The sequence below is a fragment of the Schistosoma haematobium genome, chromosome 6 (assembly GCF_000699445.3).
Source record: "Schistosoma haematobium chromosome 6, whole genome shotgun sequence".
Lineage (NCBI taxonomy): Eukaryota > Metazoa > Platyhelminthes > Trematoda > Strigeidida > Schistosomatidae > Schistosoma > Schistosoma haematobium.
In genome coordinates this window covers 4970811-4986939 of record NC_067201.1, presented here as the reverse complement: position 1 = coordinate 4986939, position 16129 = coordinate 4970811, and the positions used below count along the sequence as shown (strand labels likewise).

At 33.3% G+C, this 16129-nt stretch overlaps 1 protein-coding gene across 1 annotated transcript in view; it reads right to left on the bottom strand.

The window, feature by feature from the left end:
- Positions 1-8075: 8075 nt before the first annotated feature.
- Positions 8076-16129, bottom strand: part of RGK1 (Ras) — a gene marked incomplete at its 5' end in the record, with an annotated part of 47813 nt that continues 39759 nt past the window's right edge. Inside the window, 2 exons of the mRNA XM_012936389.3 lie at positions 8076-8957; positions 14078-14252. Coding sequence (XP_012791843.2) covers positions 8662-8957; positions 14078-14252 — 471 coding nt within the window. The 3' untranslated portion in view covers positions 8076-8661. The remainder of the gene's footprint in view (positions 8958-14077; positions 14253-16129) is intronic.

Below are 16129 nucleotides of genomic sequence, written 5' to 3'. Positions count from 1 at the left end.
ACTAGGTACAGAAATGGTGTTATTAGAGTTTGCTTAGGAATATAGTCAATTTAAAGTAATTCATCGTAAACTTCAGTAGGAACAAATCAATATTCACGTTGGCAATGCACTAACTGAATGCTTTCCATTGCAAAACATTGGCTTATCTCCATTCATCAATAACAAAGCACAGATTGTACAAACTGAAAGATGTTTCATGTAACATGTTCTCATTTTGCGTTTTTATACATAAACTTCAGTATTAGGACATATAAACATCTCTTTCAACTTTTTATTTCAGTAGTGTTTTACTGTATAACTTCAAAATTTTGTCGATATACATTCAAACAGTTTTGAACCTATGAAGAAGATGAACTCGTAAACCATGAGTTACATTTGATGACACATTAAGGATAACTTGAAAAAGTCCTATTTATATCTTCTTGTTTTTCTGTATTAATTAAGTAAGATTAGGGCATTTATTCATTCTTATGCCTAACCAGGTACGCTAGTATTCGCAAATGAATGGACGGACTTCTTGAAAAATCCTCCCTACATACTGAGCGGTTGTAGCTTATTTAGTCAGTTTACTTATTTTTCAGAATTGTAATAATCAGATGATTATAAGATATAGTATTTAGCTTGACTGCAATGTATGTTTTCTGTTATACCTTTTCGTATTTCGGTTCTGGAGATACTGATATCTTCGAAATAGTTACTGCCGCCGGTAATATTTTCAGCTGGTTTCTGTGTTTATTAGTTAATTTCTTTGATCCAGGCTAAGATAATTATATAATTTTTCTTTAATGGAGTTGTTGAGGTACATAACTTTAGCATAATGAATCAAGATTTTCGTAAATTTTCTCTTCCATCTAAGATCTATTGTTTATTTGACAACTTCCCGTTTGTGTCTTATTCCGTCATCTTGATAACCGGAGATCTAAAAACGAGGTGCTGTTATTTTATTTTATCTCTAAAGTGAATGTGATAGATGAATAAATGGCCATAAATATTTTGAGCCATTTATTCTTTTCAACTTTATCATAAACGTATCAATAATAAAGCAATAGTAAAATGTTATATGGTTGATTACATGTTTAAGCAACCCAGTTTCATGTTCTGGAAGAATGAATTCTGAAAGTAAATGACTCATTAGTGATCCCATAGCTACACTATCCGATTATCTATAATACTCATTAATGAAATAATAATAGAAATTCGGCGAGACTCTAATTTATGGACGAGCCAATCAGAAGAGTTTTAGAGATTTCAAGGTAACGGAGACAACTTCAATGATAGTTGAGCAGCTATAAAAAATAAAACAGCGGGACCATAATTTGTGGGCGAATTAATCAGGTATAAGATAATAGTTCTAGGATTTTAACACGAGAGCCTTTCATCCATTTAGCTAAATAAATTTCTGGCATTATAGCTGATGTCAGTTCGTGATGAGAACCACATATATAATTCCTAACTAAGGCAAATTACGAATATTATTGCGAACTGGATGATAAAAGCACAAGTAACATTGGCTGCAGCCAGGTGCTACAATATATACGGGTGTTTGGAGAGCGTACAGACTCCTACGTAGGCTTGCTTATGTGCATCGTGTCTATATCCACAAGTAGCATTTTGTGCACTCAACAACCGGAGTGCACATAAACAATATTGAAGCTATGTGGTCGAGGTTGAAAGAATATTTGAGACTTGATCATGACTCCAGAGGCCGACTATTCTGTAGCCATATGGATGATTTCCTCTACTCCATGCATTACGATTTTAGAACCTCTGAACCTTTGAACCACGTGTGAGTAGTGTATTCACTTTATTTCCTTGGTTTCGTATAACATATTTTTACTCTATACTGACTGTGTAGTGATTGGCTAATATTTCTCGAGGTCACTTAAGATTCGTTCAAAGGTCGTCCATAAATTAGAGTCTCGCCGGACATTCATTACACTAACGTAATACTTCTAGACTATACAGTAATCTATATGAATATTTATATGTGAAAATTATATTTGAAATATTCTCAGCGACTGAAATATAACTAGTTCCAACGTTTCGTCCAGCTAACTTGTCTGGACTTCTTCAGGGTAATCATCAAAATCATCAAAGAAATATATAGCGTTTTAACAATCAAATCAGATCAGATCTATACTGTGTTAATCCAATTATATTTGGATGTTGATTTCAGTACATAGAATAACATGAGTCAGTTAAATGCTAATCGTGTTTTCTCGCTGTTTCGTCATACTGTGGAACTCCTCAGCAGTGCGCCATCCAATGCTTCCAGGCTTTCCATGGTGGCCTAGCTTCAATTGACTCATGATCTCAATTATTAACATAATTGAATTGCCTAAAAAAAACTCACACTCATTTCAGTCAAAATAACGATGCATGTGAAATAAACAGGTTGAATAAATAAAGGGCCCAATCACTTGAGAATGAATATTTGCCAAGTAGTTGGTAGCTGAATATCATCCTTTCTGTTTAGGCTGTTCTTATTCGTCCATATATACAGCGCTTCTGATGTCAATCTGTTTTTTATAAGTGTTAAAACATTTTTGAAGTTATTCGGTCCCTTCAAAATTAATCTGTTACAAAAACGAACTGGAACAATCTGTTCCTTTGAACATAACTGACTTCACTAAATAGATTTTAAATATTATTATTAAAGTTATACAACATTTAAACTTTCAGATGACTAATGTTTTACATTTTATTTAAAATCTGAGAATCAAGAAAATATTCATAACGACTTTCTATCATTGGCTGATATGTTGTAACAAATGCTCAGATGTTGAAATGATCCATTCGAGAAATCTGAAACGTAGATACTACTTCACAGTACTACTACTACTACTACTACTACTACTAATACTAATACTAATACTAATACTAATACTACTATTTCATGCCTAATCATAATCACTGTTACTACATGATCTCAACTTGATATACTTCATTATGTGTAGTAGGAGAAAAACATTAGATCAAATTATCTGTAAACGATCATTTACGGTCGGTTAAATTAAAAGTGGATATATGATATAACTACAATTGATTGATCGATGGGTGGTGATCAATGTCATGTGTGTCAAGTCCTTATTTAGTGCAGATCGAATGCTATCGACCATGTGGCAATGTGGCCACCAGTCTAGGTGACTCGACACTGCGTGCTCTATATATTCAGATTAGATAGTGGTTGGAGGTAGTCAACAGGAAACCCTGGACCCACCCAGTTATCAATCAATTATGATTACATCTCAGTCCTACAGGAGTTCAGTCAAGGCCCGGATAGCTCAGTGGTAACGTCTCTGACTGTAAAGCGGGGTGACACAGGATCGGACCCGCCAGGGAGCACCAGTTCCCTCAAGATTACAGGTACACCTTGCTGACGAGTGCCATGTAGCACGAAACCCGGGTTCAGGGTTTCTTGTCGACTACCTCCAACCACCATCTAATCTCAGTATGATATAACTAACACTTTTATAAGTAGTTCATTCATAATCTTGAAAAATATTTAACAAATGAACATATCTAAACAAAACAAAAAATAATAACTTGGCAATAAAAAAATAACAACCGATCATTAAACCAGTTATGACGTGCAAAAATGTACAAAATCTATTAAATTACTATAATATCCACAAGACCTCTCTCAGATTATAATCATCACATGTTCACTAGTGACGATCTCCAAAAGGTATTTCTTGAAGTTCTAGTGGGAAGCAGTAACCACTCGAGTTCAACCGAGTCTATTGTGAAATAGTAACTCACTGATGACAATGGTGGACGATGGTACTCAATTTTGTGGATTAGTTGAAGTTAGACATTAACACCGTTGGATGCCGCTTGGCTTAATGGTCTAGAGGATAAGCACTCACGCGCGAGACCGATAGGTGTTGTGTTCGAATCTCGCTGAGTGGGATCGTGAATTCACACTTCTTAAGAGTCTCATTCTAGGACAAAACGGTCATCGAGTGCTTTCAGGTTTCTCATGGTGGTCTAACTTCAATTGATTCATGAATTCATCTACTAAATTACTAAAAAAATTATAGATTTAATTAGTTTCCTAGTGAAAATCAATAAAGTAAGAGGATTAATCTTTTATCCTTAGTATTATCGATTTTACAATTATATTATCTCACTTCCTAAGTGTTATTATAATCGATATATAATCATATGCTTAGATTACAATATTTCTCTTGTATAATTCAATATTAGAAACCAAGTGTATTATGTCCTGATTAGTGTGATTTCAATCTATGGACAAAAAAAGAACAAAGAACACGTTTCAATTATATAGTCATTGACATGTGACTTACAAAATGCATGTAAAATAGATCGTTTTTATTTAAAAAAAGTTCTTTTAATATGGTCAATGTCATTTTCTGACACAAGGTATTAGGGAATGATGGTAATCTAGTTGATGAGGTTATGAATCTTCATCGACTGAGATGATTAGGCACATGTTACGTATGCTTGAACATTGATTACCACGACGTGCAATGCTGACAAGTGTTGGAGATGGTTGGAAGAAAGTTAGAGGGGGCGGTCAAATTGGCCAAAATATGATATCAGTTCACAAAGTCACGAACTTCTAATCTAAACCATGTTGGTTAATGCAGACTACTTGGTCGGAGTGCGCGTGATGACTATCGTGACCAATGGTTGTAGACTGTGTGTGACATGGTTCAGAATCGATCACAATGGTGTAGGTGCATACACTCTCTGTATTCTCTTAAATTAAGAGATTGAAATCGCTTCATACTTTCTTTCTACGAACGATTTTTTTCTTCCTGTACTATATCCTTATTACGATCTTTCTTTTATATATTACTATCATTGAAGTAACTACTATGAATTTGGTATTCATCTTATTGTGCTAATGAGGTTTGGCAACTTGGACCGATGCATATATGTGACTGATCCTACGTTGTAGTTGACTGACTGACATTTGCTAACGATTAAATAAAATTTTAAAGCTTTCCATAATTAATTAAAGTATACGGATCGATAAATGTGAAGCGTAATGCAAAAAGTCAATTTGGAATTTAAAATCTACATTACGTTTACTTTGAAGCCTGTTAATTAATTTTAAGGAAAAAATGCAAAAATATTTTGTGAAATGTGTGTAAAATCTCAGTCTCTGATTAGTTTATAGGGTTTGGTGAAGTCAACGTATCAGTCAGGAGTTGAAGAGGGAGAGTGATTATGAATACAGTGATCTCGAGTGGTGTTGGAAGTACGAGGGTGGTTAACACTTCCCGGTCGCTCACTCCCTGGAAGGGTTATTCTAGAGGTAGCTGAAAAGAAAATTGGGTTAGAGGTGGCCTTAGTGATCTGAGAGCGTGACCGCAGTGCTCAGAGCACTACTGTTTGAGGGCGGTCACACACGACCTTTTTGTGAGTAATTTTCGTGTTAACTCCGTAATTGTTGAGACCTTACCGCCGGTGACAGATATCCGTGGGATAAGGTGAGGTGTGCATCTTTAGAGTCGACCTTTTCTAACCCCACTCTTCCTCGTGGGATGGCAGCATCGCTATTATACTGGTCGTCTGAAGGAAACACCTTACTGCTGTCACACCTCTGTACAGTCAGCAGTACAACTTCGCCTTCGGACCTTGGGTTTGCTGCTTTTATTCTTAGCGTTTTTCAACCTACCTGCCTGGTATAGTAGGATCTTGAGGGACGATTGTTCCAACCGTTATAGCTCGACCGGTTCATTACTATAGGCAAGCCCGACCGCCACATCAAAGTAGCAGAAACGGTCAGCAAATCAATGTGTACCAGCATTTGTTTGATGAATATTAGTTGGACAAAGCATGAATGATCATTTGATAACATTTGTAAGTTATAAGTTAAATAATGTACACCTGAATAGCTAAAGAAGTGTTCAACACCTTATGGAAGCTACATGGATTCAAATAGAAAGATGAAAGTATTGTACTATAAAAGTATTGATATGATTTTCTTAAATCCAAAAGACATTAACATATTCAGTCAATAGTGTAAGCAAAATTATCAACATCATGGTACAATTTGCTAATGTTAGCTGGTTGAATAAAATTAATAGAAAGGTTTGAATTTAAAGGTTTCTCTCTAGCTTGTGGTATTCAGTAAACTGTACCTACAGAATATGCGTAATCAATGCCATCAGTACGATTAAAACCAGCTTCAACCATTATTTCTATCATAATCACTAATAATGAACTATTCCGAGTTTGACTGATCCTGTGTAGCACTGGGATATTCACAGAAATTAATCTCTGTGTAATCGATCTTGTATTTCCTGGTCCTTATTTCAGCTCAAGCTCAATATCTCAAGTTTTAATATGGTTATTGGTCTTAATGGTTTTATATTATTGTGTAGATATTAAGTTATTCGGCTTAGGAACAATAAGGACTCTCAGTGACAAGTTTGGATCTCACGAGTGACAGATATAATTTTCTGTAAAGTCCCATCTATCATGAAATTTTGGTTCAGAGTCTCTTAATAATAACACGACTATAATCAAGTAAGTCATTCAAACAAGTTACTCTATGGAGATCGAGAAAACATTCACTTTGTATTGTTTCTTTGAATCTTCCCATTGATATTTAAGGTTGCAATTGATCAGTCTGTTATTGGCGTATATGTATACTGTGCGGATTGCCTCGATATTTTCTTAATTCACAAACATTATAAGTAAAGATGAATAGTGGCTAACAGTGGAATCCAGGACGTGCATTTTGTCCTATTTAAGACTCGTCAGATGGATATACCTACATCTCAGAGTTGATGAGCACTCCATAACTCGAACCCAAGACCATTCACTTCAAACATCATCGCGTTATTCACTTAGTTACTGACTCCCGATATAGCCATCTGCTTATGCAATCATATGAAGTTTATATTCACTTGGTATTGTTTTCTTAAATCCTTAACTGTATCATTTGAAAAAATCAACTAGCAACTAACACTACAAGTGTATTTATGAATAGAAAAAAAGCAACAAAAAAAAGAAGTTAAAACTGATCTACAAATCTAGTAACTAAATAGATAAACAAATAAAAGAAATAAAGAAAGAAACACAATCGATTACGTAATCTTTCTTTTATTCTACAATAAAGTACTCTCTTTACAAGTGTCATGTTTTGTTTTGTTATCTTTGAGTCACGTTTTTGGTTGCTTACTTAAATTTGATTGTAGTGGGAAGATTGTTTTTTTTCTAAAAAAAAGGCATAAAAGTAGTTGTCAAGATGGGAATTAGAAATGATGTAATAATTATAATAAATGGGAATTGGTAGATCATGACAATGATGATGAATTTTGTTTTTTTTTATTATTTAAAAAAAAACAATGTAATTGGTATATAAAGTAGACGATAAGATAAATGATGTGCGTGCGTGCGTGTGTGTATGAGTGTATGTGTTTCTTTTATTGATTGATTGATTGATTAATTGATGGATGGATACAAAGGGTTCGAACAAACGGTAAAAAAGAAAGAAAAAGAAGAAAAGGTCACCAATATGCGATGAAATCAATTGTTATTTGGAATTTGAAAATGTATATCTTCTTTTGAATGATGCACACAAAAAAGACGAATTCAGGCCGAAATTTGGTTGAAAAAATCAAAACAAAAATACGATTTTTCTCTACTGTCGAATGTTACTACTACAGGGACACATAAATCTAACTATCTATCTATCTATCTATCTATCTATCTATCTATCTATCTATCTATCTATCTATCTATCTATCTATCTATCTATCTATCTATCTATCTATCTATCTATCTATCTATCTATCTATCTATCTATCTATCTATCTATCTATCTATCTATCTATCTATCTATCTATCTATCTATCTATCTATCTATCTATCTATCTATCTATCTATCTATCTATCTATCTATCTATCTATCTATCTATCTATCTATCTATCTATCTATCTATCTATCTATCTATCTATCTATCTATCTATGTATCTATCTATCTATCTATCTATCTATCCACACATCAATCTATCTATCTACTATTGATGTTTGTTGTCAGTACATTATCTAAATATAGTAAGAACAAACAAAACAAAAAAGAACTTGTATTCAACCTGAAATGATGTGTATATTTATTTAATTCTGTTTAATGAATACAAGAATACAATAGAACAAATAGATTGTTATGCATACATATTTTAATTATTTTATCTTATACAATTCTATTAAACTATGTGCATAGTAATTAAATAAATAAATAAATAACCGAAATGTCACTCAATTACAAGTTAGAAGATGTAAACAAACATGTTGTGCAATGAAAGATATGTACGTTTATTGTATACACATGTATATTGAAATAAAGATTCATGATTCAATTGAATGAGTATGATAAAGTTTTGTTTTTGTTTCTTGAACTGAATAGATGAGTTGTGGAACTTTCATTTATTCTCTTCTGATTAAATATCATCAGAAGGGTACAAATTTCTTCTATATATATAACTTATAGCTTTTCTTCGGGATGTCAATGTGTTTTGATGATGATATCGTTCAGAAGAAGCTTCACAACTCAATTATCTAGTTTAAAGAATAAAACTTTATCAAAATACACACCCACACACACATATCGTTTCTTTTCTTTTTTGTTGTTGTTTTTCTTTTTCTTTTTCTTTTGTTTTTTTTAACATTTTTTTAATTTAAATTAAATTTTGTTCATTTTTTTTTATTGTAAAATGTTTTCTAAAAAATTTCATAACATTATTAGCTGGTGTTTTTAATACTGTAATAGAATTTTTATGTTTTGGTGAATGATTTGATCCTTTTCTTTGTAATATTACCATACGATCTAATCGTTCACGTTCTTTTTGTACATTTTTTTGTTGTTCTTTAATAGAAATTAATATACCAACTAATAAATCATCAACACGATGATTAATTGATGTAGATATTTCATAATAATTACATGAATAGATTTGAGCTAAATTCTTTCCATCTATATTCAATTAAAAGAAAGCATATGAATTACATAAGAACATTGATAGGTAATTGAAATATTATAATATATATAATTACATTTTAATGAATAGTTATTACAAAGGTTGAAATCATGAGTCAGTTGAAGCCAGACCACTATGGAAATCCTGGAAGCACTGGATGACTGTTTCGTTCTAGTATTGGACTCCTCAGCACTGAGCATCTACGATCCCGCACCCCGCGAGATTCGGATCCAGGATCTACTGGTTTCAAGCCCGAGCACTTAACCACTAGACCACTGAGCCGGCATCCAATGGTGTTAATGTCTAGCTTCAACCAATCCACAAAGTTGCGCCACCGTATACCATTGTCTTCAGTGAGCTGATATCTCACAACAGACCCGGTTGAACTTCACTGCTAACGGCTTCTCACTAGAACTCCAGGATTATCTCCTGAAGTCTAGCTTCAATTGACTCATGATTTCAACCTGTGAAATTTCTAAAAATCTCCACAAAACCCATTCTGAGAATAGTTATTACATTGTATTATGCAACACTGATTACCACGACATGCAATGCTAACCGATGTTGGAGATGGTTGGAAGAAAGTTAGGGAAGGTGGCCAAATTGGCCAAAACGTGACATCGGTTCACAAAGTCACGAACTTCTAGTCTGAACCATGTTAGTTAATGCAGACTACTTGGTTGAGGTCCGCGTGACTATCGTAATCAATGGTTGGAAACTCTGTGTGACATGTTTCGGAATCGATCACAATGATGTAGGTGTATACACTCTCTGTATTCCCTTAAACTAAGAGATTAAAGTTGTTTCATATCTTTCTTTCTATGAACTAATTCTTTCTTCCTGTACTATATCCTTATATATAATCTTTCTTTTATATATTACCACCATTGAATTAACTACTTGTATGGATTTGGTATTCGTCTTGCTGTGCTAATGAGGTTTGGCAACTTGGATAAATGTATATATGTGACTGATCCTACGTTGTAGTTGACTGACTAAAATTGTATTATGATATTATTCAGTGGTAGGTTATTGATCAAAGTATTATGCAAAAATTAAGAAACTATGATTTATCATTTACTGTGTCTAATTCAGACAAGTATTAGTAGCTCTTGAAGATTTTAAATGACTCTTAAACTGATATCAACTTGATAAATCGTACGGAATATTGTAATATATAACATAATATCGTTGATAAAACCCAATTTTATTGATTATACTTCGGATCCATTGGTTAGACAAAATCAGAAACAACCTACTATAGGAGATAACAAGCCACAATCCAATGGAGGAAGAAATCAGGAAGAAGCACTGGAAGTGGATAGAACACACATTGAGGAAAGCATCAAAGTACGTCACAAGGCAAGTTCTTACATGGAATCCTCAAGGCCAAAGGAGAAGAGGAAGATCAAAGAACACATTACACAGAGAAATGGAGACAGACATGAGAAGAATGAGCAACAATTGTATGGAACTAGAAAGGAATGCCCAGGACAGAATGAGTTGTAGAATGCTGGTTGATGGCTTATACTCCATTGGGAATAACAGACGTAAGTATGCAAGTTACTGATTATCCAACTTTGCATGATAGAAAATAATTGTGATAATGTGATGAAAATGACTGTTTATTCAATAAATTTTCTTGAAATGTACCTAGTTACACTTTGCATAACTTGAGATAACTAACTGTAAATCCCATTATTTCATTAATAAACATGCATATTATATTGAAGTCTTTAATATATAACAATACTCCTACGGTTAATTTTGATTATGGTTAACTTTTGTCAAATCCTTTTAACTAACTTATTTAAGAGACAATGTTATTTGGATAGTAACAATTTCTATGTATGTTTATGATTACTATCTTGTCTGTATAAACGTGTACACCTGATCACATGTGACAGCCTACGCATATATTCCTCATTCTACCTCAAATACTAAAGGATTAAATATCGCTCAATGAATCATTGTTTTTCCTCATATACATATATATACTCAAATCCTATTAATAGCCTTTACTGTGCCTAGTTGCGACTTGAGTCGATTATTCCGTAAGTATCAAGTTAATATCTATTCCATCATACATTTCATGACTGCTTATTTTTGTAGATTTTATGATCTACATAAACTTTTGTATTCCTGCATTTATTAGATTTAACTCTGATCATGTTAGTGATAAATCTTATTAAGATGAAACGAAAAATTTGATCAGTATCGATATGTCTATGGGTTGCAGACTCATCCTAATTCTATACTTCTACAAATTCATTTGAAATTAAGATTAACATTGATCTGATCAATGTCATGCATGTCAAGTTCTTCTTAGTGCAGATCGAATCCTAACGACTAAGTCACAATGTGACCACCAGTCTAGGTGACTCAACATTGCGTGCACTATGTTGAGATAAGATGGTAGTTGGAGGTATTTAACAAGAAACCCTGAACCTAGGTTTCATGCTACTTGGTACTCATCAGGAACGTGTACCTGAAATCTTAAGGGAACTGATGCTCCCTGACAGTTTCGATTCCATGTCACCCATCTTCACAATCAGAGACGTTACCATGGCCCAAATAGCTTAGTCGTATAATGTATATCTTCAACTAATCCATGAAATTGAGCGACACATCTACCATTGTCTTCAATGAGTTACTATCTTACAATAGACTCGGTTGAATTCCATTGGTCACGGTTTCTCACTAGAACTCCAAAAAATACCTCTTGGAAATCGTCACTAGTAAGCATATGATGAATGAAGTAAAAAAACAAAAGAACTTATGAATAATCTAGAATCTTGGGAAAAAATTTTCGGGGGATGGTGGTGAGAGAGAGCGAGAGAGAGAGAGAGAGAGAGAGGAAGACAAAGAACAGATGTATCAGCATCATTACCAAAACACTTTCAAACCATATCTTACAAGTTAGTGATTGTGACATACACATATTAATTTCATGTCTATCACATGATTAACACAATGAACTATTGATAGAACAATAAATAGGGAAGGATAAATGGGAGGAATATATATGTATATACATATACATATATATACATCTATGTTGCCAATAACTTGATTGAATACATAAATAAATAATGAAATATTTTCTTGTTTGTTATTTTTTTCGTTGTTTTTTTTCTCTCTCTCTTTTAAAAGCAACAATCAGATAAAGAGAACTAAAGAGAAACAAAACTGATGAATAATTCATTAACATAACAAATGAATTAATTCAATTAGTTCAGTTTATTTATGTATACATAAGTCATTTTATTGTTGTACATAGATATACATCAGTGTTTTGATGGTTAATAGTAATGAATCCATGTCATTTCATTTATTATTCTTATTCTTAATAAAACGAGAATGAAAATTAGTAGAATGATGTTCCGTGAATTGGTTACACTTATACATGAATAATGATTGGATGTCAGTCGGCTCAATAATCTAGAGGTTAAATGATCGCGCGCAAAACTGACAAGTTCTGGGTTCGAATCTTATGGGATAGGATTGTAGATGCACACTGTTGAGGAGTTCTACAATAGGACGAAATGACCGTCCAGTGCTTTCAGGTTTTCCATCGTGATCTAACTTCAATTGACTCATGAATTCAACTATTAAAAATGGTTTTATTGATTGATTCAAGTGTTCAAATTCGTTTCAATTATTGATAAACTCAATCCAATTTTTTTGATTGAGATCATGAACTGATAGATGTTAGACCACCATTGTAAACCTAGAAGCACTGAATGGCCGTTTTGTCCAAGTGTGAGACTCCACGATCCCTAGGCTTTCGGTCTCGCGCGCGAACTTTGAACCTTTAGACGGATTTGACTTCTATTGCAAAAAACTATTGTAAACTGACGTAAAAATGAACGAAGTTTTCAAATCACTTCTTTGTCCCAGTATAAGATATTTTTTATGCTAACGATATATGGCATCTCTTTGAGAGTAAAATTATAAATTTTAGAACTTTTAAAGAGTATGTTATTCAAAGACTATCAAGTTGATGTTTATTAGAAAGATGTTTCAAATTTAGCAGTCTAAATAAATTAAAATCCTCCAAGAACTATTCATGAGGATAGTTATGTTTCGATTTCCTAGAGATTTAGTTAAAACACTTTATCTATGGAAGTAAGGAATATATCGATCAACAGTTTCCAAAGTCATTGTCCTTTTCAAGAAATATTAAGTCTTCATAAGCTAATTATGTGAACTGTTGTCATTTGTTGTCTCTCAAGATGAGCAGAGAATAGGAACAAAACTTTTATCTTGGAAAAACATTTGATAAAACGCCAAATAGAGGTAATTTGCATAGGATTATCATATACCAACAGAGATTAGTCAAGATTCAGCCAACAATATCGAAGTTGATATAGTGCAAACACTTTCAAATCATGATATAAGCATCACACCTGTAGAAAGAGCTGGCAGCAATCTGAACTCAGTGGCTCAGTGAATAACTTATTGGTGTCCAAAATGACAGATACTAAATTAACATTAAAACGCTAATACATTCAGCAATTCAATCAGAAATAAGGTTGAACCTGTATCCTTGATATCACTGCTGATCACAATCCATCTATTTCCCAAAAGCATCTGATTTACATCGAATATATAGTATACTTCAACAAAAAAGGTTTTAGTAACTTCATCTTAGTATTATGAAAGCTTTACATAAAGAGAGCACAAGTTATCAGTATGGGGGTTTGTGGAGATTGTAGTATTTTCACAATTAAATTCACGAGTCGATCTAAGCTGGACCATCATTGTAAACATGAAAGCACTGGACGGTTGTTTCGCCCTTCAGATGTGCGCATCCAATCCATATCGGGTGTGAGACAGATATCCACCTCAGACAATAGATAAATTGTTGCGTGTGATAATGAATTGATTGAAGTTAAACATTAACACCGTTAGGTGCCAGTTCACTTGTATACAGGTTGAGATCGAGAGTTCTGAATTCGAGTTTCGTGCACTGGATAATGGGTGCGCAACACTCAAGAGTCCCATTCTAGAATAAAACGGCCTTCGAGTGCTTCTATGTTCTCAATGATGTTTTATCTCAGATCGACTCATGAGTTCAACTGTGAGAAAACAAATTGTAAATAATTTAACTTACCTTCACTAGATACTACTCGTGTTCTCACTAAATCAGATTTATTGGCTGCAAGTATTATAGCACTGGAACGTTTACATTGACTTAACAACAAACCGATTATTTTTCTTGCTGTATAAAATGAACCACGATCATCAACTGCGTATATAACAAGATAAGCATCGGCTGTATCAACAATCTATTTAGTTGAAAAAAATAAATGAAAAGAAACATTTGATACAATCATTAGAATAAAGCAAAATGTTAATTAGTGCATTATAAGATAAAGTATTAACTCATAAGTATGATACAGTATGATAGGAAATGATAATATATCCCGGGATTATATATGTACTTTAGGTACATTTCACTTTAAAACAGAGTTATATAACGGTTAACAGTGGAATATACGATGCATATTTTGTCCTATTTGAGAACCGATAGGTGGATACATCAACATCGCCAGCGAACTTTAAATGTATACAGTTGACGAGTCACAAATAGGATTAAACATACATCATGAATTCAATTGATATTATTTATCCTTCTCTATATAAAATGCTTGTAGCCTGGTGGGAATGACGAAGCAATCTACAAAACAATTATACAATTAGTATCAGAATGAGTTTTGTGGAGATTGTAGTAATTTCAATAGTTGAGATCATGAGTCAATTGAAGCTAGATCACTATGAAAAGTCTGGAAGCACTGGATGGTCATTTCGTCCTATTGTGGGACTCTTCAACAGTGCGCATCAACAATCCCGCCTTGCGAGATTAGAACTCATCACCTATCAGTCTTGCGTGCAACCACTTAACCACTAGACCACTCTCCGTGTTCTCCCAAATTCCAATCTTCTGAGTTCTTCATGTCCCTTTTTTCCTCTTTCCAAATTTATTTCACTGGATTATACTCTTTAAATAACATCTCCAAACCCTAATCTTCCCGATTACTGCTTATACTCTTATTACCTCTACCACTACGGGATTTGAATCGACAACTGCATCTCTGTGCTAATGTAATGTGGCAACTCGAACTGATGTACGTACGTACGAAGTTCTACGTTGTTACTGACTGACTGACTGACTGACTAGACCACTGAGCCAGCATCCAACGGTGTTGACAATTGTGTTATACAATTGTCAAAAGAATGTGATCAATTACTGTACTTAACATCAACATCTAGAACAAAATGACCCTATAAAAGAATCGAAAATGAGTTTTATTCGAAATGTATTGCCAACTATTTAAGCTTCTCAGTATAAGTAACGAAATTAATGTTTTGTATTATCGTTAGGAAGAATAATTTCAAAATTCAATTAAAAGCAATCTAATATAACATTGAATTATCAGATTTAGGATCACAGATCTCCGATTTTGACTCGAAATTCACTCACCCATTTGGCCAAATAGTATCTTGGCATTTTAGCTGATCTCTGATCGTGATGAAAAATTATAAATTTAATTCCTAATACTAACTATCAACTATGAATCATAATCCTTATTCTTTAAACTACTTTATCACCTACATTTAGTTAGTTCTAGTAAGTAGGTGTAGACATTGTGAAAGTAACTTTGGCGTCGCGCATAGATTATAATGAACTAAATAAAAACATGTAACCAATTAGTTATTTCATTTTCAGATTTGTAATTTTGATAAAAATCTGATCATTTCATCTTATCAATTACCATCTGGATAGTAATCTATAGATAAGATAGAAAAAAAATTACAATGTATATAACAATGAATGAAATTGTAGGTCTATAAAAATGATTAATCACTAAGAAAAACGGGTGGGTATATTCAACGTTTACAACTTTTCATCAATATCTGTGATAACAGTTAGTATTACTTTGTCTACACGGATGGGACATTAATTTACCTTAGACGAATATCTACACTAGACTCCTTCTGCCAGTGTCTATTCTACAAGACTTCAACACAATGCAGATGATCAAGAACACATCATTATTCTCTTCCACATATCAAACTCTATAAGGAGTATAAAAAACTGAATTTCAGTCCTTGTAGCAATCATGATACATTGGGTCGACCAAGTTAATATATAGAATGAGAT